Source organism: Sceloporus undulatus, chromosome 3, assembly GCF_019175285.1.
Source record: "Sceloporus undulatus isolate JIND9_A2432 ecotype Alabama chromosome 3, SceUnd_v1.1, whole genome shotgun sequence".
NCBI lineage: Eukaryota > Metazoa > Chordata > Lepidosauria > Squamata > Phrynosomatidae > Sceloporus > Sceloporus undulatus.
This window is the reverse complement of record NC_056524.1, coordinates 111,558,014-111,585,442: the sequence shown is the minus strand read 5'-3', so window position 1 is coordinate 111,585,442 and position 27,429 is coordinate 111,558,014. Positions and strand designations below refer to the sequence as shown.

Below are 27,429 nucleotides of genomic sequence, written 5' to 3'. Positions count from 1 at the left end.
CCAAAATAATATTTCTAATTTCTGTGTGTAACTATTCGAGGTCTAGGAAACATTTGGGGGTCTGTGAAAGCTCATTAGGAGTTACTCAGTGAGAAGATCAGTGAAGATGGGCAAAATTTCCTAAAATACTGTAAGAGCTTTGAAAATTTACTTTTTTGGATATAACTCCCAGGATGTCACAGTCAGCATGGTCAAAGTATATATAGCCATGGGGGAGTATTTGGGCGTCTGACATGTAGCAGTCTCTTGAGAGAACAGATTGAGCCACTTTAGAACGTGCCTTTGAATTCTATGTAAAGCACTGCAGTGCCATGGCAGATGGAAACCCTATGTCTTGAAACTGCCTCTGAAGCTAGCATAGCTTCCTACAACCTGGTGCCATCCAACATCTATTCAATAGCTATCATCCCAACCCACAAATGTGGAGGGCAGCAGGCAGGAGGAAGGCTTAGTGGGAGCGTCTTGAAAACACTATTATTCTTCATTCTGATAAAAAGTGGGGATTACTCTTGTACCTTTAAATGTAGCACGACCTACACCCTGAAACTAGGCTGGTAAAGCTCTTGCTGTATAGACTGATCAATTCCCCTCCCTCAGTTTCTTGACATTGCTGGTTATTGTTAGGTTTTTAAATATTTTTAATATAAAGAAGCATTTAAAACATTGAAATGACCTATAAATATAGGTGGGAAAAAGTAAGAAAATATAGTCTAGGAAATATAGAATAACAAACAAATAAAAAATCCCTTCAAACCCTCTCCCCAATTACTTCCAATTTTCCTACCCATGGTTATTAAAAAAATATATAATCTTACTTCTTCCACTTTTCCATATTTCATGCTGATATGACTTAGTTATTTCTAATAATTATCAATACATATAGTTAATATTTTATCTTTAAATTCTTGTATGAAAACAATCAATGGCTACCAAACTTTCCTAAATGTTATCAAAGATTTCTCTCTTAACAAAGTAGATATTCTATCTATTTCTGCTAAGTCCACCAATTTTGTTAACCAATCTTCTTGTGATGGAATCTCTGCAACGTCCCATTTCTGTGCATGTAACAGTTTTGCTGCCATAATCATGTAATTTTCTATGCTTCTTCTCTATTTAATCATCCAACAGTCCCAACAGAAACAATTTTGATTTCATCTGCAAATTCACTTTCAAAATCTTCAGAATTACTTATCTGTTGCCAATATTTTTTTGCTTTGTCACAAGTCTACCACATATGATAAAAAGCCCCCATTTGTTCACATTTCCAATATAAACTCAACATCTCTTTATGCATTTTATTCATATTTTTTGGGAGGTAAATGCCAATGATTCATCGTGACATCAGTTGTTATTGTTAGAAGCCCAGGAAATTGGCAAGTTGTTGGATGAACACATAATAGGGAGTTGTTTTTCGCTCTAAAGAGTTCAAATGAGAATTAAAGTATGTAAGGTACTTCAAGCAAAGGTGGCTCTGTCATATCTTCTCCTTAAACTCTCCTAAAATCTACTGTACATCAGCAGCGTTTGCAGCTACAAGCTGGATGACTAAATACTGTGTTAAGTACTGAAGTATGGGGTTGCTGAATCTTGGTTTTAGCCTAAGCTTTAAATTGTTGAACTTTATTCCACCAAATAGATTCAAATTAAAGCCCAGGGAAAATTCATTGCCCTACTGACAGGGGAACCACTAGCCCTCTTTGGGTTGTGCATGTGTGTGAGTGTATAGTGGCAACCAAGGTAGGAAAATCTCCAAAATCATCTGCAGAATCTACAGCTGCAAATTTATTTTCAAAGTTTGTCCTGTTAGGTTTATAAAAGGGCTGGTGAATACCTGCCTTTCCAGGTATTGCTGGATATCCATTTCCAGCCAGTAGTGTAAGTGGTGAGAGATTATGAGAGCTGTAGTTGAACAACATCTTGAGGCTGACATATACTCTAGCTCTGGTTTATAGGGCACAATCCAGCAGATGTTCATCATTACCATTAGAAATAGTGGCCCGTTACAAACGGGCAGGAAAGTACACGTAGAGCGCGTACTAGGGTTAGAAAGGGGCGGTACTTCTGCACCCCTTAACCCTAGTGCGTGCTCTGCGCGCAGAAAATGGTGGCGGCCGTTCTACATGGCCGCTGCCATGACGATGTCACGACCGTGCCGCCTCTAAATGGGGCGGCACGGACGTGATGTCCTTGCTCTGCACCAGGGTGCTTAGTGCGCCCTTAGCACGGAGCAGGAAGGAGCTCTGTTTCGGAGCTCCTTCCTGGTTTGGTCCGCTGGGTGTCCTTGGGCCTTTTGCTGCTTTCCCGCAGCCTGAAAAGTGGCGGATCGGGGCCTCAGCGGCTGCCACTCTGGACACTGAGGCCCCAATACCCTGGGGAAAGGGGCGGGTGCAGCCCGCCCCAAACGGGCGGTCTGTAACTCGCCTAAATGAGTCCACATGAAAGCTGCAGTTAAGTATACACACTAGGATCTCTATGCATGGCAATTTACTTCCAAGCATATACCGTATATGCTTAGGTTTAGGCTATAAACCCTGCTTCATTTTTAAATGGGCATGCCTCCCATTTCTGTTCAGAAGCACCTCTCAGTTTGTTTGTTCTATACATTTTGTTTCCAGGTAAGCATACACAGAATTGCAGTGTCATTAATGACTAACCTTTGCATAATATGTACAGAGTAGGCATTGACCTGGTGAACTGATTTCTCTTCAATGTGGACTACTATAGATATTTCAAGGGAGCAAATTATGTAGAGTCCTTTGTAGTAATTTGGGAATGATGGTGGAAGGGTTTTTCACACTTTGGCATATGGTGTAAAATACTTTTTTTCTTTGAACATTTGGCAGACAAACACAATTCATCCTGCTCCACATTTGGCATAAACTTTTTCTTCTTCATCATGGAAAAAATGTATGCCTGGTGCTTAGAATTCCTCATTTAAGTTGTATTTGCCAAGTGCTCTGTCTCCCCCCTCCCTTTTAAATTATGCAAGAACATACCACATTAAGCTACGGCACCCAGAAATGGGATAATTGATTTTTCCATGTGTCGGAGATTTTACTAAAAACTACTCAGCCAAATATTCCCTTGTCTATTATGGATATATTTCTTGCTGTAAAGGTCACAGATTTGCATGTATGATGAACTTGGTTGGGATTGATTAGCCACCATGTTTCTCTCTCTCTCTCTCTCTCTCTCTCACTCACACACACACACACACCCCCCTCCATATCATAATTGAAAATGCAGCACAAACACAAATAGTAAAGAGTTTTGATGTTTACATTAACTACTTTATTGTGGTATACATTCCTGTAATGGACAAAATATTAAATCAGAATCAATTAAACACAAAACAACCCTTGCCTTTCAGGTTTCATTCAAAAGTAAGAGAAAATGTCAAAGTCTCCTTTCTTAAATGAATAATTTAAAAGTAACATACTTTCTGTAGAAAAGGACACTTCACTATGCAAAATATTTCCCTTTAAGCAACAGATTTTTTAGAAGTAAGAGTTCAATAAAATCCACGGTATTTATACTTTTCCTTTCACTGACCCAGGGGATTCTACTGCTTCTTCTTCCGGTGTAAATCCTCCATTCATAGTTGAGTATGTTGGTGCTGGGGTGGATTCAGATACATTTTCTTTTTCTGTTAAGTCTGTCTTTCGATCAGCAAAATACTTTTTGTATACCTGGTAAACTAATAACATTGGAATGGCATGTCAATGGCTGGCATTACAGTAGGCATCACTGAAGAAGCAAGTTACAGGAAAACATTTTGTTTCCTAACTTAGGCATTGCTAAAGAAAGGCTATCCTGTTGTGTCAAGAATCAGGGCATTCTTGTGGGACCTACTTTGGAACAGATGTGCACTTGCCACTTTTTGTTTTAGAGAATCATTTGCTAATAATGAAATATGTTCCGAAGAGGGTGATCAGATCAAAAAGAGGCTGGGGTTTTTGCTCCTTTAACAGTTGTGTAGAAAAGGGGGTTTCAGCAGGTGGAGCTTGTATGACATGCTACATTTGGTGAAATTCCCTGTTCTGCACAACTATGAAAAAATACAGGAGCCCTGGCTTCTTTTGCATTTGGTTACCTTCATCCTGAGTTGATAGTACACCTGCAGGGTGGTTTTTGTTTGGCCTGCTGGAGAAAAGTAGGCAGTGCTGAAATTGGAACAGCACACAAGAAAGACAGTGGATTTGAAAGAAGAATCTATGCCACCAGTGGGAATGTAGAAACCCACAGGCCAAAGGCAGCCTCCAGACTATTTTCCAGATTTCAGAGCCTCCTGAGCTTTACCCAATTTTCCAATTCTTTGTGTGTGCACAAGAAACTTGAAGAACCTTCCATCCAGAAGCCATCAGGAACACTATTCTCCTTCAAATCCTTACCACTTGTGTTATCCAAGAAGTCTCTAGCGTGAAAACTGGAAACTGTTGTATCTACATTTGGCTAGGAGGGGCTTTTGGTTCAGGCCAATATTTTCTGAGGTTGCTTATCCCAATATATGGTATTGTTGTTCTTGCTATGTGCCTTCATGTTGTTTCTGATAATGGTGACCTCCAAGACAAGCTTGTCACAGGGTTTTCGTGGCACAATTTGTTCAGAGAGTGTTTGCCTTTGCCTTCCTCTGAGACTGAGAAAGTGTGACTGGTCCAACTCTGGTGTGTTTACATGACTGGATGGCGATTCAAACCCTGGTCTCCCAGAGTCCTAGTACTGCACTCAGACCACTACATTATACTGGCTTTCTTTACCTATGGTATAGGAAAGATGTATAATTTTGGAAGAAGGCAAACTGTTTGTTATGTGGGCCTAACCTTCTTCTCCAGGCTCAGCTTGTGCTTGGTCAACAAAGAGGTACTACAGAGCTACCGTAGCTTTTTGGTACTCTCTCATTGCAAGGAAGGAGGAGTCATAAAAAGACTACCTCTGACATTTCCTACATCTCATGAAGCAGACTCTCTTTTTTTAAATTAAAAAGTAGATGTCAAAAGTTCACGCACCGATTTTTAATTTATCAGATGCTCTTCCTATGACATTTTAAGATGTTAAGTCCTTCTGTAATAATTTATGACTCTTTTAAAATAAGATTGAGACAGATATGTATGCTAATCATTGTTATTTGTGTTAATTCTCATGATACACCATTTAAAATATTCTTCTTGATGGGATAGCATCCTATGTTCAGAGTTTGACAAACTCTGCATCACATGATTGTGAGCCCTCAATGACTGGAGATTGGAGACTGATAAGATTGCCTCTTATCAGCATAGGAATTGTTTAACATTTCGAGCTTAAGCTAGCACTCAAGGCACCTTGCTTTACCTTTACTGAAGTGAGATAGCCTGGGATTCAGACATGGATTATAAACACTCACTGCAGACACTATGTCTGCTGCCACACAGAATTAATGCAGTTTAACACCACTGTCATGGCTCCATCCTGTGCAATCCCGGGATTCCTAGTTTGTTGTGACAACAGAGCTTTGTGACAGAGAAAGCTAAATAGTTCACAAAATTACAAATCCCAGAATTCTATAGCATGGAGCCATGGCAGTTAAAACATTTTCAAATTGCATTAATTCTGCATTCCCAACACCACAAATTCCTTCTTTCCCCCCAAAACACATCTTTTTTGCCCTAAAACAAGGTGTGCAGGGAGTGTGTATTTTGTTTTAAAAGAGAATCATGCCAGTTTATATTTTAGAATGTTGGATTTTTGCTGCATGATCACAGTTTGCTTTTTTTGTTGCAAAGGAGTGATGTGAGTCCAATTTGTGGTCTAGCTGCTGTGTATGTGTCTGTGTGTGTATATATATACAGTCTATATACTCTAAAAAGCCTCAGGTTTGCTAGCTCAATTGTGATCAATATTGATCTATCTGGAGTTGTTGTTTTTCTTAGTGATAATTCTTTCTCATAAGTCAATGAAGAAAAACCTTTCAAACTCTTTCTGAAGGAGTTCAGAATAGTACATGCATAAGGTGGTCTTACCTCCCAAAATCATTGCTGCAAAGCCAAGCTGGAAAATACTATAGATGAGTGGGAAAGTGAACATCAGTGCCAGCTGCTCAGGGGAGAAAGAGAGTTGCACTATGGTTGTACAAAGCTGAGTGTTCTGCATCCCTGTTTCGAGAGCCACTGTACGACACCTGAAAAAAGAGTAGCAGAGGAAGGAGTTTGACAGATAGGTATATGCCTCATGCACACCCTACACAACTGGGATCCTCATGCTCCTCTTCATTATGCCTATCCTCATTATCCTATCGCTTTATTTTAGTACTTGGAAAAACTCATTTGAATAACCAGATCTTTCATGACTCTTGTCCATGCTAGCCAGGGGATTCTGGGAGCTGTAGTAATAAAGAACAACCTTTGAACCCCTTGTTGTTTTTTAAAGTATACATTGTCTACAATTATGAGGTATTGTATCATAAATGGATAAAAGAGCATTTTCGAGTTCCATGGTCTCCCAATTTGAAATAAACTGACATAATAGAAAGGATAGTGAAGGGGGAAATTTTTTTCCAGAAAATCCAAGCATCTTTTCCTACTTCACCAAGAAATTTATTTTAGCATTGTATTCCTGTTCTCCCACACAAGACGCTACAACATAAGAGTGCCAGTGAAGATGAAGCCCCTCCTTTGCACACTTTATATAGGTTTTTCTTAAACTTTTGGACATGGAAAACCAAATGTACGTTAAAATTGCTAGAAGATGTTTTCAAAACTTTTGTGATAACATATAGCAAAGGTATGAGCAGAGACACTTAATACTGAACCATTTATCATGTACTAAAAGTAAGGCTAAGTCTAAATTCCATTCTTATGTTTATATTAGCACCAGTAGACAGAGAAAAAGGCTTCCATCAAGGATGGTATCTTTGCTAGATCTTTGTTGGAATTAACAACAGAGAAGTCATGATTTTCTTATAGCAAAGTGGATGAAAGTAGTGGTCCAATTTCATGATGCTTCCTTCCTCACTAACTAAAGAGTAACATTGAAATTGTTTAGAAGGCAGGCGGTGAACTGTATATTCTTTATGCATCCAGAGTGAACTTCCCCACTGAGCCACCTACCCTCCAGTTGTTCACCCGCATACTGAATGTACATGTTTGAATTGGCCATGGGCAGTTTCGCTGGAGCTGATCTGGAGCCAATTACACAATGCATGAATGTGTGACTAGTATCCGATTGCATCAATGTATTTTGTGTCAGTGTACATTGCAGAACAGAGAGAAAGACAGATGCATTAAATTCCAAATACAGCACTAAGTGACCTTCCTGATTCTACCGCAGAGTACACATTATGTTACTACTGTATTCCACACATATATCCTATGGGGCCTCTCACATGTATGCATATTGAGGCTTCTAATACACGGTGCTGAGTGCCATATGTATGTTGCTTGCATTTTAGTCCCTGATGCACTCCGTCAAGTTGGCTGGCTTTTGCAAATTTCTCTTTTACCATACAAAATATTGAAATGTCCTTGGGTAATCACTGAGTAGCTTTCCAGTAAAACTGGAGTGCAGATGCCATTAGTTACAGTAGCTCTCAGGAATGATAAGACAGATTTGTTGGTACATGGTAACAGACAGACAGATGAGTTTTATTTCCAAAATGTAGCTGTAATAGGAACACCTGATATTCTATTTAAAATAAAGTATCCAAATATGGGTGGATATTTTCTTCTGAGTGTTTCAAAAATTTGTCACAATTTTTATACACATTACTGCATAGCCTTTCCTTTCCTGTGTATACTTGCATAATACACAAACTATGGAGATTATTGCACATCATTTTTTGCTTGACCTGGGCACGGCTGGGAATGGGCTTGAACAGGTGAGAACAATTGTTATTGCACAGGAAAATGGTGCTGATGCCACCGGGAGACTACAAGCCTTCTCCCAGCCGTGCTTTGCCTGCCAATTTTTGAAGGACGGAAGCTTTCATCCTCAAAATTGGCGTGCAAAGCACAGCTGGGGATGGCTTGTAGTCTCCCACTGGCATTGGCAGCATTGTCCTGTGTGATAATATCTGTTCTCACCTGTTCAAGCCTATTTCCAGCCTATTTACAGATCGGACAAAAAATGACATGTGATAATCTCCTATGTGTGGGGCAAACAGAAACCATTCCTTTCTCCTTTTATTCCACTTTCCCCCTCCCTGTTTGAATAGAAACAGATGTGTTATGATCCATTGAAATGACTAAAATGCATTTTAATGGTGGCAGAATTCAGAGATATAGCTGAGTTAGTCTGGAATAGCAGTATTCAAAGGGACCTTGTAGCATCTTTGAGACTTAAGGGTAAAACAGATGGCATGAAGCCACCCTCAAAAGAGCCAGATTGGGGCTGTGGCAACTGCAAACCACAGCCCAAATCCAGCCAGCTTCCACCCCAAATAGGAGTGGAAAAGGTCTGCTCCTATTTGGGGTGGAAAAAAGCTGCCCCTTTGCCTCTAGAGCTGGGGATTTTCTGGCTCTGGGGAGAGTGGCATCTGCCCCCAAGACACCTGGAAGCTGGCCTCTGGGTGACTCAGGGATATGGCGTGTCTAAATGCCACACCCCCAAGCCAGCTAGACACTGGCTTTACTAGGTTGTCTGTTTTGGCCCTAAGTATGAAAAAGAACTTGTAGCATAAGCTTTTGTAGACTTGGTGTACTTCCTCATATGCTTGCATGCATGGAGTGAACACATCTGAGGAAGCAGACCAAGTCTACAAAAGCTTATGCTACAGCTTCTTTTGCATCGTTAGTCTCAGTGGTGCTACAAGATCCCTTTGAATAGTGATATTCCAAACTAACACAGTGGTGTCTCTCAATTCTACCCGCATTTAAAATGAAGTTATCAAACAGCCACTTTGGGTCCCATTTGAGGAGAAAAATGGGGTATAAATCAATTAAACAAATGAACCAAAAATCTGAACAGTTTTGAGACACTTAGAACAAAAATAAATGTGGGAACACTCAACATTTCCATACAAACAGGGTCATCAGAGTTAAAAATGTTTTCTGTCTTCATACAGTTAATGGATTTATAACATAACTGATGTTTACAAAGATCCAACAAATGAAAGTTGTTCTATATTGGGGTACCTCCCTGGCCATTTATCCAATACTATGTGTTCCAGGTATGGACAATTTGTGGCCTATGGATAGATACATCTCATGGGATTTCACTTTCTGACTTGCCATATATAGCCCTATTCTCCCACTGCAGAACAACAAACTATAGTCTACTATAGTCTACTAAAGAAGAATGATAGCTCAGCAGTGGGGTGAAGGAAGCATGACTAAGTTCCACTAATGGTCCACAAGGAAGAGCTTGCTCTTTCCCTTCCTGGATGAATGTGTATGCTTTGACATTCTTGGCTTTTGGGGGAAATAGTTCCCCACCTTTGGTCTATTTTTTTTAGTAGTAGCAATGTTTAAGGTCTCATGCACATCCCAATCCTTTCCTTTGAACATGCCAGGGACTGAACTGGAACTATCTACATACAAAGGAGGTGCTCTACCACCGAACTATGGCAACTTTAGAAGAATTACAAATCCAATGTAAGTGGGGATTTTGCGGGGCAGAGATGGAAGGATTCCCATTGCTCCTCAGTGATGATTCTGAATTCAACATGCAGACAAGGTTTTGGTATGTATTCTAAACCAGACTTTACCAACCTTATAATGCTGACGTTGGATGATGTGAATTGTAGTCCAACATCATCTGGTAACTGAAAGGATGGGAAAGGCTGACTAAATGACAGAGTTTTCTGACTTGGGAAAATATTTTATAAATTTCTTGTAAGGATAGCATTGGGACTTAAGATTTGTAACTTTGGTTCTTTTCCAAACAATGCACTGTAAATTTTGGAATTTAACAGACCACGAGAAATATTATCTGTGTTTTAAAAGCACCTAAGGGCCATAACTGTTTTGTCTCCAGAGAAAAACTGCACGTGACCTTTTTATGGTTAGTTCTAACAAGTTCATTGCAACTTGTTCATCTCTAATGTTGTTGTCTAAAAAAATTAATGATGCATGTGGCAGATTGAAGGAGAATGAAAATATAACAAGTGGAGCAAGTTTTACCTGTGCCAAGGCTGTCCAGCTACACGGGCTAGAAAAAAGCCTAGCGAATAACCAGCTGCTGGAAATATGGTTCCAACAATCCAAAGCTGAGGTGTGATTGTCCAGGACCCTTTGTACAATATCCCTCCAACCACAGCTATGATCACTATGAGAACTGCACCACTTATGGAGCCAACCTGGGGGCAAGCAAGAGAACAGAGAATGGCTTAATTGCATAATAGTGAAAGTCCTTCACATTACACATTCCCAAACAGAGGTCAAGTTTCATACTTCATGTTCCACATGGTGGAGTCTCTGCAACCCCTATGTATCCTAGTGCAAGGATCGTGTTTTGGGATACCATTAAGGAAACAGAGTGGATTAAGTTGGCTGGGACTTCAGGGAGCTAGAACTCAACAATATCTGGGGGCCCAGGCCAGGAACAACTGCTTCCCAGGGAATCAGAAATACTTTAATATCTCTACCACCAAGCCCTCCAGTTTAGATAGATGAAACATTCAGGCAGCTAACTGACTAAGTAAAGGAGTCAGTTTGAATTTTTATCAGATAGATATTTGGAAGGATATCTTTAATTTTCATTGGATAGATATTTGGAAACTTCCGAACTTACCTTTAATATGATTTTAGCTTTGGTGGGCCACCGATGCTTAAAAAATATCCCAACAGAAACAGGAACAACAAGGGCTACCAGTGAAATACCTGGGGGGGGGGGGGGGGAAGTAAGGTAAATTGGATGAAGAACTCCTAAGCCAGGAAGAATAGACTCTTAACAATGAGATTCTTTGCAAACTCAGGCTTGAGTAGACCAGTTTCTCTTCCCTTTCTGACTTTTACACAAGTGTGCTATGTGTTTTGCAGGTTATTTATTTATGATCTTTTTCTTTCAAGGAGCTGTGACTGCCTCTGTGATAATCTAGTGAAAAGACAGTGACTGGCTCCATACAGTCACCCAGGGAGTGTCATGCCTGAGCAAGATCTCCCGGATCACAGTACCACTGTCTCAAAGCCCAGTTAGATAATCACAGCACTGTCTGCAGCTACTTGAAGTCATTTAGGTGGATAACAAAAATACAGCATGCCCCATGATAATCATAGTCATTCTGAAGTTTTCTTTTTTATGATACTACTAAACATTGATTATTGCTGTTGATGCGTCTGTAGTAGGCACTAGCTTAAAACTTCTTTCACACTTTGCCATTTTTGGTTTAAATAATGATAATAATAACAATAACACACACTTTTTTTTTTGAGAAGTGGAAAAAGATCAAGAGCGAGAGAGAATGAGAAAATAAAATAGCATATTGTATGAGTATGACATATTAAAAACTGAATGGTATCAATTTGAAGGCAATTTTGGACCTCAAAGCAACTCAGGTTGACTAGAAGCCTACAGTTGTAGAACTGCCAGGTCAGTTGAAATTGATAGGCGAAATTGCTTACAATCCATCCCCATTGTAGATTTTCTATCAACTTTCTTGTTATAACTGAGAATAAAATTTCTCAATCTGGATCCCTCTAGATATCCTTCACTGCAGAGCTAATCTTCTGCAGCTAGTGTGGTCAGGCTTTATTGGAATTGTGCTCTAGAACAGTGGTTCTTAACCTATGGTCTATGGATCCCTAGCAGTCCACAATGTCCTCACAAGAGGTCTTTGAAGGCTTGAAAGCTGCTCAGCGCACTTACTCCGTGTAACAGAGTGACCAGGTAACAGGAGCCAAGGCAAGACTGGCTGGCTCTGTATGTTACAGTTACCTGTAGCTGAAAACTGGCAGGAAGATGCAGGGAAAGAAGTATTCCTTTCCCTCCAGTGCCTGTGATGGAAAGTAATTGTTAATGGTGCAGTGTTCAGATAGTTTTTTTAAAATTATTATTATTATTATTATTATTATTATTATTATTGTTATTAGGATTTTAAATCTTGAGTTAAGTCTTGGGGGTCTGCAGCAACCAAATATATTTAAAGAGGGTCCCTGGGAAAGAAAAGGTTAAGAACCACTGGTCTAAAACATTGGAAATGATCCAGGTTGTGGCAGGCTGGAGCCCATTTACACCACACAGTTATAGTACTTTGTTCCACTTTAACTGCCATGGTTCCATACTGTGTCATCGTGGGATCTGCATCTGGGAAAGGCATTCTTAGCCAGTGATCTCTACTGCCTCGTCAAACTGCAAACCCTGGTATTCCATATTGCAGCTGGAATATAACGTTATAATTGCATGGTGTGAATGGCTCCCACTTCTAGAACCCTGTGCCCTTTTGGCTACTGGATGCTTAGTATCCAGTCTGTCAAGATTTTCATGCCTGCTTACTTTTGTATCAGACTGAGGGGCTCAGCTCATGGCCCCTAAGCCCCTACCTGGAACAAGGAGTGCTGAAGTAGCACAACCCAACCCCAAATTAGAACCAGGGTTGTGCTCTATATAGCAGCTTAATAATATATTTATATTGTAGATTTAAGTTGTCCAGATAGGTATCATCACTAGAGAATAAGCTGCTGTGAAGGAAGAAGGTGAGGAGGTGACATACCAATACTATCATAGGGGATCAAGATGGAGTTGTAGTCTGTCCAAATTTTGGTATAAACAAGGAGACAAAGTGGCATCATTCCCAAGGCCAGCAAGGTTGAGCATGTTGTCATACTGATGCTGCAAGATAATCAAATTGATCATGGTTACTATTCATGTCACAATAATTGCAAAGACATTTTTATTGGGGGTAGAATTCAGAGACATAGCTGTGTTGTTCTGGAATATCAGTATACAAAGATATCTTGTAGTACATTTCAGACTATGTGAAAGAGGTTATAGCACAAGCTTTCCTAGACTACGGTCCCATTCACACAACAAAAATAATCTGGGATGAACCCAGGTTATTTCTTTGGTGCTCGCACTTGCCCTGAATGCACTTGGTGCACTTTGAGTGGGGGGCTATCCCAAAACCCAATTACCCTGGGCTATTTGATACTGTTCCCCCCCCACCTGAGTTTTCTTGAAATATCCACATCGATCTGCATCTTTGGCAGTGTAAATATGCTACCAAATCAATCAGGATTGGAGGGGCCAACTCCTCCTCCAGTCCCTCTGAGCCTTGTCTGGGGAGGGAAGAGGAGGAGTACTGGGAAGGGCTCCCAAGGCCCCTGGCCACCCTCCAGCTGGGGTGGAATATGTGTGAATAACATACAGGGTTAAAATGCCTTGGAGAGATTTGTAAATCCAAAACGTAAAGGGAATAATAATCTGGTATTACATAAGTGCAGCTATCCAAATGTCCTCAGGACAAAAAAAGTGATTGTGAATGGTCTACTTCCTTAGATGTATGGAGTGCATGACATGTTCACGTCATCACCATACACATAAGTTTTGCATTTCTATGAATATTCATACTGTCTGATTATAAAGGACCTTCCTGGGCATGACTTCACTCCATGCAGCTGAGAAAGCAGATCAGGTCTGTGAAAGCATGTGCTACAACTTCTTTTGCACAGTTAGTCTCAAAGGTGCTACAAGATTCCTTTGCATAAAAATTTTATTGGCAAACCTGTGGTTTTCAAACTGAGATCCAGTACATCCCTGTGATGGTTTCCACAACAATGTGATGGGTCTGTAGGGATGATGTATCATGGTGGGAGAATGTGTTACCCTCTCTTCTTCTCCAATAATAGCATAAGAAGGGACTTTTGCACCATAGTGCTGGTGGTATTTGGACAGTATAGGAGCCCTGAGAGGTAGCATTGGGTTGTTGAAATTTTACTTCTCCTTTGGGTATTTATGTACAGTCTTAAGACTACTGAAAATGGAACATAAACCCATAGCATCCTAATAGTCTCATAGCAGTGTTAGAAATAGGAAGTCTAGGTTAAAAGGAAATAGACAGATTGAACAGAAAGAAGTTAATGTACTGAAAAATACAGCACAGATGTTGAACTGTGGCTGTAGTCTTGTACACAGTGTAATCTGCGGGGCTTGCTTTTTAGTAGATATGCCTAAGTTTGCACTTTAAGGCTGCAATTACAGCCACATTTCCATGTGAATAAACTCTACACATCTCCAAGTAAATACAGGGAAAGCCACCTTGGGCCTCGTGCTGGGAGAAAAGTGGAGTATAAACTGAATCAATAAAAAACTATTAGCTTTGATAATTAAAATTTCACAAAATATTGATAGAGAAAGGCATCAATTATAAATTATCATTTCTGAGAGGGTTTGTTGTTAGGAGTCACAAACTCTAATTTGTTAGAATCCCATTCCAACCAAGAATGGATTTAAGGACGATTTAGGCGTTAAATGTATTTGCTCTGAGTCTGTAATGTTTAGAACAGGGTTGGGCAACAAGGCTAGAACGGCAATGGACCCTCAGAATTCCCAAAGGCAATTGACTCTGGGAAATCCGAATTCTTTCCTTGATGTTCCCACCACAGTTATGCCCATGAAATTTGTTGCAACTGTAGTGGTATCCTATGGAGCAGGAGATTGTCAGAGTCCCCCTCCTCATTATGTTAGTCTACAGAGCAAAGCATCTCATTCTCATTTTGAAGTAGTCATAAAATTCTCGGTTATTTTTGATGCAACTGCAACCTATTTTGGGGAGCACAGTTTAATAATAATAATAATAATAATAATAATAATAATAATAATAAAAAATGATTTATTTGTATTCCACTCAATCACAAGGAATCCGGCCGGGTTCTGTTGGTGGCACTGTCAATGGCAAATCAGGAGCAACAGGACCCACAAAAGCACCTTGGGGCAAAGCCGAAGCCAGAGGGTGCTGTGTAGCCCACCCTTTGTAAATAGGCAGTAGTTTGCTATTGTGGAGCAGGTTGCTAGTATATGTCCATGAAACTACTGCCCCATACTTAATGGGTATTTTGAGGCAACAGATCATGCAATCCTAACTCAAATATGTGTGAGATGTAGGTGTTTAGGAATTGGTATAAGGTTCTTTACCCACTGAACTGTACTCATGCCAGCAAACCCTTTCTGCTAGCTAATCTAAGAGATCAGTTTACTGTCAGTTCAGCTGGCACGCAGCCATTGTTGAATTAAGACTGCACTTTATGAACTATTGGAGCCAATAGACTTTACATCTCAGAAGACATATTTTCTTGCTTGGGATATGTAAACATTTTATTTAGCTTGGAAGTAAATCTGATTGATTTCCCTTGGACCTCTAAACTGACATACAGTATGTAAGGTTTTGACAGCAATTTTATAGTCACTCCTTCATATATGTAAATTTTTAATCCATGGATTTAAGCATCCATGGTTTGAAAATATTCCAAAAAGATATAAATTCTAAAAAGCAAAACTTGATTTTGCTATTTTATACAAGGGACCCCATTTTATTATGCCACTGCATAATTGGGACTTGAGTATCCATGGATTTTGGTATCCATGGGGGGTCCTGGAACCAAGACCCAGTGTATACAAAGGGCCCACTGTAGTTAATCAGCTCTAAAGTAGACCCAGTGGGTCATTGTGATTTAATTAAATGTTGACTAAGGGGCTAAATAGACCCCCTCCTTGGAGTGGCCTTCTGCCACCCCTTTCAACACTAGATTGGGTCCATGGCAACTACATGCAGCAGCCCCGACACCTTTCCCTGACACTAAAAGGAATGGCAAAATACCACTCCTTTTCGCACCAGGGAAAAAACACCTTTACCACTGTGGCAGCATTTTCCGGTGCTCCTTTTGGCGCTGCGTCATCTGGACACAGTACCAAAGCAGTGCCATGGTGCTGCTCAATGTATGGTTGGGCACAGGCATGACGGTGGTGTCAGGGCAGTGCCAGGGTGTGTGTCATGCGGACACTACGCTTCCATTCTGCCCTGAGGCCAGCGTATAACATCTACAGCCTCTCACTCCTCAACAATTGATTCAATGTGTTTTTTCCCTCATGTTTGAGCTAATCAATATGAAACAGGGCAAATGAAATATTTACCAGAGTGTTTTTTTTAAAATAAGTTATTTCTGTTCTCAATTTACTTAGGGACAAGGTAGTGCTTTTATTAACATCAATGTCTATGATCCCAGAAAACTCGTATATAGGGTTGCCATCCCTGGGGACCTCCAAAACGGGAAAAATGTAGGACATCGTTTAAAATGTAGGACTTTTTCGTGTGTTTCCTGGCCAGGAAATTAAAAAAAAAAAGTCCTACATTTTTAAACCTTGTCCAAGGCCTCGCTGGGGTCTGGGAGACAGCGTCACCCAAGCCCAGCGAGGCCTTGGATTGGGGAACTTCTGCGATCGCGGAGCCCAGCACAGGGCCGAGCTGGGGCTTGGGAGGAAGCGTCCTCCAAGCCCCAGCCAAGCCTGGGAGGACTCCGCGATCACGAGCCCCAGCCAGGGCCTCGTGGGGGGGGGGGGAATCCCGGGGAATCCCCCGCCTCCCAGTGCGCCCGCGCCACCTTCCCCCGCCTTCCTTCCTACCTCCCTGCACGGAGGAGATGCTGCCTCCTTCCACCTTCGCCTCCTCCGCGCGGCCTGGGGGAGGGGGGCGGAGGAGGAGGGTGGCGCGGACGGCGGGGAGGCACCGCCTCCAGCTTCGCCCCTGCGCCCCAGGCAGGCCTCGCTGCCCTCTTCTTCCTCCCCGCCTCCCCGAGGTTGGAGGAGGAGGGCAGCGAGGCCTGCCAGGGCGGCAACAACCCAGGCTGCAACCTGGGGGGCTATCCCGTTTTGGGGCTCACCTGTGCCGGTGAGGTGGCCCCGGGCCCCCCCAAAATCAGGAAGTTCCCGGTTGCAGCCGGGTTTGGGAAAGCCTACTACTCGTATATCCTGGTTCAGAGAATACGTTGGTGTGTTTGTGTGTGTGAATATAAGGTGGCTTCTAACAATCTGTTTATTTCAGGCATAATTCCATATGTTACTCCATATGCCCCCATATGGATGTCTGTACACGTTAGTTGCTAAGCATTGCAGACTCCTGTTAAATACCATGCAATCTCCCAGGGCTCTCTCAGCATGGGATGAGCATGTTACAGGAGAGTTTTTAAAAAATGTCCCTTCTGAACTCAGGAAAGTTTCAATGCCATCTAAGAGTCTGCAGTGGTGAAGTGAGAGAACAACTGTATGAGAGACCTATCTTAATTTCCTATGTGCAGAAAGGATGAGTTCCTTAGGACAGATTGTGATGCAAAACATCAGAGCTGTCAGGGTGGATCAGGACAAAGCCAGGTGGCTCTGGAAGCAACTGAGCTAGCTATGAAAGTTTGGTACTCAGATGTCTGTTGCCTTTAAGCTGAGGTTATATGTATTTCTGGTGCAAGAGGAGAAACTGGGCTCTAGCCACATTTGTCTACAGGGGCAGGAGAGATAGAGACTGGTATGTCTTTGTGTCCTCTCTTGGCTACAGATTTTCATTTCGTTTCATTTTCCTCTTTTTGCGTTCTTTAGGCCCTTTCAACTACCCATTACAGAACTAAGATGCCATTAACTGCCCTTACTGATTCTTATGGAAGCTTTAGGCTTGTAGTTTGGGGAGCTCTCTGGCTAAGATTCCAATATCCCTCTCTAAACAATTGCTAGGATTCCATAGGATGTTGCCATGACAGTTAAAGTGGCACCATCACTTTATAACCGTATAGTGTGAAGGGGCTCAAATTTATCTCGGTTGTACAGCTATAGACAGCATCTCCAATCAGATACATAGTTTCCTTTAGAATTTTCTTCATGTAAGGTGGTCTATGAAATTGATTTCAGGTAGCCAGCTTCCACACAGGTTGACATTTTTTTAATGGTGAATAATGCTATCCTCTAGAAATTTGTGAAAGTTCTAATGTAAATGATCATAATGAGATGACATAGTTCAGGAGTGCCAAATCAGTACTGTTCTTGTGTTGTCCTTTTGTCTCAGGGTACAAGGTAAATGTCAGCTTGGGGGAATACCAAGACCAGGCAAATGGTGAATTACATTTCCTCCTCCCCCTAAATACTGGTGGTCATCCAGACTACCTAAATAAGTTGGGAATTTCCAAGTCGTTTTATTTCAAAACTAACCATACTCTTAACTTCTTAGGAGTGTGGTTAGTTCTAGCTGTAGCTATATTTTTCATTATCTCTCTACTTTTACTTTCTCCTCCCTTGTGTTCTTCCCCATCTTCCTCCTCCTCCTCAACATCTGTGTCTACATTTCATATCTAGTCTCATGCTTCTTAAGTATTTGATGTGGGGGACTGAAATTGCTATTTCCCATGTGCCAGGGATTGTTGTTGTTGTTGTTGTTCTTCTTCTTCTTCTTATTAATTTATTTGTATAGGGCCATAAATTTACATGGCCCTTTCCAGAAACAAGTAACAGCAATAAAATCTTACCAATGGTGTACAGTCTAAGGTGATATAATATAAGCTGCCAACAGTTATACTATGTTAAGTAAAGAAAACAATAATATAAAACAGTTAAAATATAATCACATATAAAATTATCATATTATAAGACAATATCAGTCGTTTCGAAACATTGGTAAAAAGAAATGTCTTTAGCTTGGATTTAAAAGCAGTTAGTGAAGAGGCAGTCTGAAGATGTACTGGGAGGCTGTTCCAGGAATGCAATGCGGCACGTGAAAATTGGACATAACCAAGCCAAGGAAGAGGAAACCCTTGGTTGGTGAGAAGCCCATTATTCCTGGAGTGAAGTTCATGAGCTGGCTTATAAAAATAAGTATGGGCTGAGAAATAAGGGTGGGGGGAGATTATGTAGAGCTTTAAATGTTAGAAAAAGAAGCTTATACAAGATCCTAAATGGAACGGGCAACCAGTGAAGAGAGACCAATAATGGAGTAACATGGTCTAAGAGATGAGCCAGGAAGACAATCTTAGCAGCAGCGTGTTGGATAGAAACTAAAGGGCTAAGATGAGACAGTGGAAGACACGTCAATAAAAGATTACAATAATAATTGGTTGACTGGCTGATTCCTCTTCACCTTGGAGAGAAGTGACCAGTGGGGTGCCACAAGATTCTGTCCTGGGCCCAGTACTATTCAATATCTCTATCAATGACTTAGATGAAAGAATAGGGGGCATGCTTATCAAATTTGCAGATGACACCAAATTAGGAGGAATAACTAATATCCCAGAGGACAGGATCAAAATTCAAAATGACCTTAGTAGATTAGAAAGCTGGGCCAAAGATCACAAAATGAATTTCAACACAGAGAAATGTAAGCTACTGCACATAGGGGGGAAAAAACCACATAAATATAGGATGGGGGACACCTGGCTGAATGAGACTTCGTGTGAAAATGATTAGGAATCCTAATACGTGTGATACATGATAAGTTGAAGCCACAGTGTGATGCAGCAGCTAAAAAGGCCAATGTGATTCTAGGCTGCATTAATAGAAGTGTAGTGTCTAGATCAAGGGAAGTAATAGTGCCACTCTATTCTCGCTTGGTCAGGCCTCACCTAGAATACTTTGTCCAGTTCTGGGTACCACAATTCAAAAAGGATATTGAGACACTGGAGCGTGTCCGAAGGAGGGCAACAAAAACGATGAAGGGTCTTGAAACCATGACCTATGAGGAGAGACTTAGGGAGCTGGGTGTGATTAGCCTGGAAAAGAGATGGTTAAGGGGTGATATGATAACCCTCTTTAAGCATTTGAAGGGGTGTCACATTGAGGATGAAGCAAGCTTGTTTTCTGCTACTCTCTCAGAGTGTGGTGGGGTCTCCTTCCTCGGAGGTCTTTAAACAGAGGCTGGATGGCCATCTGTCAGGGATGCTTTGATTGTGATTTCCTGCATGGCAGGGGGTTGGGGTGAATGATCCTTATGGTCTCTTCCAACTCTATGGTTCTATGATTCTATAATCAAGATGGGAAATAACCAAGTCATTAACTAAGGTCTTAGTGGAGGAAAGAAAATGTCTAATCTTAGCAATATTATAAAGAAAAAATCGACATGATTTAGCTACAGTCTGGATCTGGTGAACAAAAGACAATGAAGAATCAAAAATAAAGCCAAAGCTGTTTGCTTCTTCCATTGGATGGACAGTGACATCATTAACTAAAATAGTGGATGTGTATTGTGAAGAGGGTTTGGGTGGGAAAATAAGTAATTCTGTCTTGGCTATATTGAGTTTTAGATGCCAATGAACCATTCATGAAGAAATTGCCGAGATACACAATGTGACCTAATGTTCTATATCAGAAGAAAGTTTTGGGGTGGAAAAATATAGTTGAATATCATGGGCATAAAGATGATATTGAAAACCATAAGAAGTGATAAGATTCCCAAGAGATAAAATATATAGTGAAAATAACAATGGGCCCAGAATGGAGGACTCCAACTGAAAGTGGAAAGGAAAGGATTACCACTAAATTTGTGCCCATTAGGCACAATTGCTGCTTTATTCCTGGAAACTTAAGTGAACAGGCAGCCTGTAGCTTGCTGACCAACACCTATCCACAACTTACCACTTTGAGTAGCACTGCTTAAACCCTTAAAACTCAACATACTGAACAGGTTACTGAACATGTCACTGCAAAGTCATGGGAGGGACTACCAAATGAGAGGTGAAACCACCAGGACAGTAGAAACACGTAAGTTGCTGAGATCACTTTGTTTCAAACAGCGTTTGGATTGAAAAACAACAACTCCCATCTGGGTAGGGGGTATAAAACGTCTTGGGCTCTGTGTAAAGTTCAAGAGAAATGCATCAAGGCATATCAGAAATAACATCGGAGTGTTTTGCTGTTGTTAACTGCCTTTGAGTCAACATTGACTCATGCGACCCTGGAAATGAGCCATTTCTAAGACCCCCTGTCCTCATCCACTCTGCTCAGTTCCTTCAGGCTCAAGCCTATGGCCCCCAATTGAGTCTAACCATCTGGCATGTGGTCTTCCTCTCTTTCTACTGCCTTCCAACTTTCCTAGCATCATTGTCTTTTTCAATGAGTTATGCCTTCACATGATGTGCCCAAAGTATGACAGCCTCAATTTAATCATCTTGGCTTCCAGGGAGAGTTCAAGCTTGACTTGTTCTAAGAACCGTTTGTCTTTTTAACTGTCCACAGTATCCTCAGCCTCTTCTCCAGCATCACATCTCAAATGAGATGATTTTTTTTCCTGTCCACTTAATTCACTGTCCAGCTCTCACATTTGTATATGATGGTGACAGGGAATACTATGGATTGGATGCTTCTAACTTTAGTGCTCTATGGTATATCTTTACTCTTTAGGATCTTGTTTAGTTCTTTCATCACTGTCCTTTCCATTCCTAGACTTCATCTAATTTCTTGATTGCAGTCTCATACCAGATCAATGTTTGATACAAGGTATGGGAAATCTATTTGTTTTCTTTATGTTTAGTAACAAGTCTGCTTTTGCACTTTCTTCCTTGATCTTCCTTAGTATCTGTTTCTTCTCTGTTATGTTTTGTGTTACTATGGTGTCATCTGCATATCATAGACTACTACTGTTACTTCCTCCTATTTTCACTCCTCCTCTTTCTGAGTCTAGACATGCTCTTCATAAGATATTTTCTGCATAAAAGTTGAACAAATAGGGTGATAGAATGCAGCCTTGCCTGACCTCTTTGCAGATTGCGAACCATTCTGTTTTTCCATATTCAGTTCTGACTGTGGCAGTTTGTACTGATTACAGGTTCTGAATTCAGGACAATCTGGTGCAGGGACACAGCCATTCCTTTAATAGCATTCCATAGCTTTTTGTGATCTATGCAGTCAAAGGCTTTGGTGTAATCAATGAAGCACATGCTGATTTTCTTCTGAAATTCTCTGGTGCACTCCATTATCCATCATATGGTTGCAGTATTCAAAATAACAAATGCAGCACTTTCTGAGACTTTTAGCTCATCTAGAGGAGCCATTCCTCTCTAGTCCAAAAGAGAAGTTTGCAACACAGCATTATGGTCTGCTGTCCCATGGGGGGTGCGGAGAATCAGAAGTAAGGTCTGCTGCTGGATGAACCCAAATGGGTCTCTAGATTGTTAGGGTTATGCCATCACTACAGATGTAGAAATCCCCCCTTTCAGTCTCATTGTTTTCTCCAAATCACACTGGTGGTGGTGGTGGTGGTGGTGGTGTGTGTGTGTGTGTGTGTGTGTGTATCTTGTCTTTGTTTTTTAAAATAAGGTTGCAACATTTTGTGTTGTCTTACTGTGCTGAAATTCACACACATTTCACACATTCATCCTAATGTGCGCTGTTCAGTTTCTGCACAAATTGCACAATTTATGTATTTGCCTTCCATTGGCTAAAATATGTTTATGACTATCTCTCCAATTCTGTACATTTGAATCATTCACACTTTAAAATAGGCTTATTATCTTGTATGCACTTGATTTCTTATCCTATAAAGTTCATAAGCATACCCACTGAAATGTATTTACATCCCTATCCATAACAGATGATTTCTAATTCATTTACTGTGAGGTAAGTGCTACACCTCAGGAAGGTATTTTGATAAGATACCTTACTGTGTGATCCAGTGCATGTCTCCTCAGAAGTAAGTGATATTGACTTTAGTGCAGCTTACTTCCAAGTATGCTTTCATAGGATTACAACTTCAATAGCTGTCTCTTTTCCAACTGATGGCAAACCCTGTCAGGAAAAATAACAGACCAGCAGGACTTTTATGCAATTTTTTCCTTGACCCAAGGCATTGTAGAGGAATTATTCCACAAAGACAGACATGTTTTTTTTGTTGATTTTGTTTTGTAAAACCCCTGTTTTGCATACAGAAAATGTATTGCCTGCATTGGAAAAATTATTTTATGTGTGAAATATTTGTTTGCTATGCAGACAACAGGGATTTTCTTTGCACAATAATTCCTCTGAAACACCGGGATGTCTGAATATTGGGAGAGTGCCAATGCTGTTGTGTGACTTTAAACCCTTTCCAAATTATGATGACAGACAAACTTATCATGGGTTTTCTTAACAAGATATGTCCGGTGGGGTTTTGCTTTTGTCTTCCTTTGGGGCTAAGGTAATGCAACTTGTCATTGGTTACACTGTGAGTTTCCACAGTTTAGTGGGTATTTTGAACCCTGGTCTTCCACTCACACCATGCTGGAAGAATACTGAGAAGGAATATTTATTTTATCTTGCAAGGGGAAAAAACACACTATTGTAATTATTCATCCTCATATGTGATTATGAAATAGCTGAGAATATACATCCCTAGACACAAACAGGTTTCTCTTACCTTAGATCCATGTCGCCATCTACCCAGTAAGCTAAAATATTAGAAGCAGTTCCACCAGGACAGCATCCCATGATGATAATAACAACAGCTTGGATTGGAAGCACATTGAAGGCATACGACAGCACGAAGCCAGTGAGAGGCATAATTCCAAACTGGCAGAGAAAACCCACCATTATGCCCCATGGCCTTCTGATGTGTCCTAAGAATTTTTTTAGCTCCACATTGCAGCCCATGGAAAACATCACCAATGCCAACATGACTGTGAGTACGGTACTCAAAATAAAGTTCAGAATTCTGTTGAACTCATCATTAGTAGGGAGTAGACAGGATGTGCCATTGCAGATGGTAGCATTTTCAGAACAGTATGAAAAATTCAGGCCTGGCTGTGCTGTCAAAAACTTGTTTGTTTCTGAAAGGTGCTCCTGCATTTTTAAGGTCAAGAAACAGTCCACCCAGCTCTGCAGTTCTATATGGATGCTTGTCTCTCCCAGTATCTCATTTTAAATGACAAAGGGCAATAAAGAGTAAGATAAGATTTGAACTTGGCAACTGTCAAGATTTAGAGTTAAGGACAGTTGCTGAGTCACACCATTTTGCTGGTACAAATGTATACATGCTCTTTGAATCAATCATTTATTCACCAGAAAAGGTGAGGTTTCACACCAAATTAATATTTAAACATCAGAAAATTAATATTTAAACTCATCAAAAGAAGAGTGAAAACATTAAAATGAGTGTCACAAGAGTTACTTCACAGTTAAGGCGTAATCTTTTATATTTATCTGTTTGCCTTTTTAAAAAAAAATTCTGAGTCAGAAAATTTAATGGCATCTACCAAAGCTTAAAGCATATTCAATGTCAGCAGTGTTCCCAAGCCCAGTCCCAATATTTCTAATTTAAAAATACCATGGTAGCTGGCAGGGGTCGCCTTGTTTTCTACTGAAAGATTGCATTGCCATATTTGCTTCATTTTTCACTTGTTTTAAAGGAGTATGTGAGGTTGTGCACACAATGTTTATTATTGCAATTATCTTATCTGAAAAACCATATGATTTTGCTCTGCTGGATAAAGGAAAGGATAACGTGTTGGAATTAATGATACTCTGCTTGACTACCTGAGAAAAATTGTGATATCATTTGACTTTCGAAGAAAAGCCAAGGTGCACTTTTTGCATGGTGGTGTGTAAAACAAACAACTAAAAAGAAACTCATGGACACAGTGCTAAGATTCCTTGTGATTACCTCTATACCAAGTATGCCTATTGGGTAATGAGAATATGTACAGGAATATGTACATTAGGAATATGTACATTAAGATCAGGACTAACTGTGAATGGGTGAGATATACTGGAGGTAAAGAAATTTGTAACTAAACTTGCACAAATAACTATGGGGCTTGACAGACCACCCTGAAAGGGTGGCCTGGAGCCCCCTGTTTTTACTCCTGACAGACTCTGCAGCAAGCAAATGGTGCGTGGTGGGCGCCAGTCTGTGTGACAGGCACCATGAGTGCGCCAATATGTGGCACGGCGATGTTTAGATGCTGCACCATGCTTGCGTCATCATGGCGGCCCCCATGTGGACAGGGCTGAGCCATAATGGCGCCGCTGGCGCGTGGTAGGGCTTGGGAGCATGCGGTCACTCCACACTCCCAAGCCCTAAAATTGGCCCCTCCACTTTCCGGAAGTCTGTACTGGGCAATGGCACTAAATACAAGTAGCTGGGATTCTCTGGTGTGTTCTTTGTATTGTCTGGTCTGTTGCTTCCCCAGCAATAGATTGGTGCTGTCAGGCTTGACCCTACTTTCTATCACACATACCTTTTCCAATCTCTTTCTCTCTTTGTCATGTAGCCAGTACTGTCAGACCCTGTTTCCTCTCTCTCTCTCTCAAACATTGCTGGCATGAGTTTCTTTTCCCAGGTAGCTTTGGCTGCATCTACACTGTAGAAATAATGCAGTTTGACTCCACTTTACGTGCTGTAGCTCCATCTTATGGAATCCTGGGATTTGCAGCTTTACAAGGTTTTTAGCCTTCTCTGCCAAAGAGTAATAGTGCCTCACAAAACTACAAATCCCAGAATTCTGTAGGATGAAGGCATGGCAGTTAAAGTGGTTTCAAACTGCATCATTTCTACCCTGTAAATGCACTCTTTGTTCCACATTCTTTTCTCTTGGTTCCTGTCTTGTCCTTGCTTCAGCCCTGGGAGCCCTTAGCTCCGTCTGCTGTACAATCTGTATCCTTACCACACCTGTCTTCTCTTTGAGGGTAAACACCTCAGCAAATCTACACCATCATTTTTTTTTACTCCTGCATGTTTTAAACCATATTTGCCTGATGAAGGTGCCAATGGGCTTTGAAAGCTAGCATGATATATTTACCACCATTTAACTGTCCTAATAAAAGCATCACCACAGTGTATATTTTTGGTTTTGTTTTATGGTCAACATGGCTACCCTTGCATCTTTTTTTGGGGGGCGGGGAAGGATGCTGAATGAAGCTGCTAAATGAAGCTGCTGAATAAAGCTGCTAAATGGTGGAATCCTAATTTTGGCCCTTTACAGACTGGCCTAAAAGGTTGGCCTGGGGACAGAGTCAGATCGCAGTGTCCTGATGATGCATGCCCAACTCTGCCCCCCAGGGTGCTCCAGATGGTGTACAGCATCTTGGCGCTGCATCCAGATGATGCAGCACTGAAGGGGCGCCATACAGCCATGCCACTGTGGCTGTGGCCCCCTTTCAAGGGCACAAAAAGGAGCCGCTATTTGAGGCTCCTTTTTGTGCCCTTGAAAAGTCGGATTGGGGCTGCTGCATGAGGTTGCCATGGCCCCTATCCTGCACAAAAAGGGGTGACTGCAGTCTGTAGAGCCCCTTTGACAGAGCAAACTGAGTGGGACGATTTTGATACTTTCCTCTTCAAAATAAGTTTCTATTGACATGCTCTTCCTGTTACTACAACAACATTTATCTCCAAAACTGATGTTACAGAAGCTTCTGAGAGACTGACTATATTCTGCCTAAGAAGTGGTTTGGAGCCTCACACAGGATATGAAGAGACCCTCTTTTCAACTGGAGGTGCCTTGTTGCCAATTAAGAATTTGTTAAAAATTCAACTTCTTTCACTGCCTTTGTCCCCAGTTATCTCATAGCCACAAAAGTGCTTGGTTTTCTGTTTGCATGACCACTTTAAGCATCAGTTTAAGCAAATACTTCAAGCAACGCACAGATCTGTGACTCTAATATAATAATTTATCTTCCTCTGCATCATTTTTCAGCCAACTTTGCCGGATGGGGAAGTGGTTATCAAAAACTAGTGTGATGTATTTTGTAGCTTTTGGTTGCCCAGTAAAGCTTTCATCTGCTTAAACTGCTTAACAAGGTAAAACAAATCAGTTAAAACAGTTTAAAACTAGGCACATGCATAGATCAATCTAAAATTGGAGAGGGCCCAAAAGGCTTTGGTAAAAAGCCAGGGCTAGCATTCTACAATAGCTACTTAGAGGCTGTATAGACAGCCCTGTAGGGGCGGCTTCCAGCTGCCCCTTTTACAGCCAGATTGGGGGCATGGCAACCGCACGCCACAGCCCCGATCTGGCCTTTCCAGGGCACAAAAAGAAGCTGCAAAAAGTGACTCCTTTTTGTGTCCTTGAAAGGGCGCGATAGCTATAGTGCTGCAGCTTTACGGCATTCTCCCCCGCAAAGATCAAATCTTTCCATGGCATTTTATCTCATTGCCAAGTGTGAACAGGAATCAGGATAAAATACCACTGAGAGAGTCGATTGTGGCAAACCAATGCCACAGAGAGATTTGATCATGGCAAATCATGGAAATAGCCTGGTTTACACACCTGGTTATTTCTTAGTGTGAATGTAAAATCCCCAGTTCCAACAGAACTGGGTTAAATAGGTTTTTTGCCAGCCCCCCCACCCCTCCCCGCAAACTGCACTGAGTCTACTCAGTGACAGTGTGAATGACCCTGAAATAACCCGTTCCCACATGGGGTTATTTCATAGTGTGAATGACTCCTAGGTTGCAATATGTGACTGAATGAAATGATCCTGCAAAGAATAATCCTGCAAAGAGTAAGAAAGGGGTTAAAGTTTTCTACCAGACTTTCAGACATTTTAATTCATTGATATAAAACACAAACATATGTTCAAAAGCACTAAAAG

The 27,429-nt window shown here is 41.1% G+C and overlaps 1 protein-coding gene across 1 annotated transcript; it reads right to left on the bottom strand.

Moving 5' to 3' along the window:
• Nucleotides 1–3,530: 3,530 nt before the first annotated feature.
• SLC10A2 (solute carrier family 10 member 2) lies at nucleotides 3,531–23,685 on the bottom strand. Its single transcript, XM_042460618.1, has 6 exons — nucleotides 23,258–23,685; nucleotides 12,620–12,738; nucleotides 10,702–10,790; nucleotides 10,092–10,267; nucleotides 5,997–6,154; nucleotides 3,531–3,697 (listed from the first exon to the last, which is right to left on the bottom strand). The coding sequence occupies exons 1-6, from the start codon at nucleotides 23,683–23,685 to the stop codon at nucleotides 3,531–3,533; spliced, it is 1,137 nt and encodes a 378-aa protein (XP_042316552.1).
• Between the last annotated feature and the right edge of the window lie 3,744 nt (nucleotides 23,686–27,429).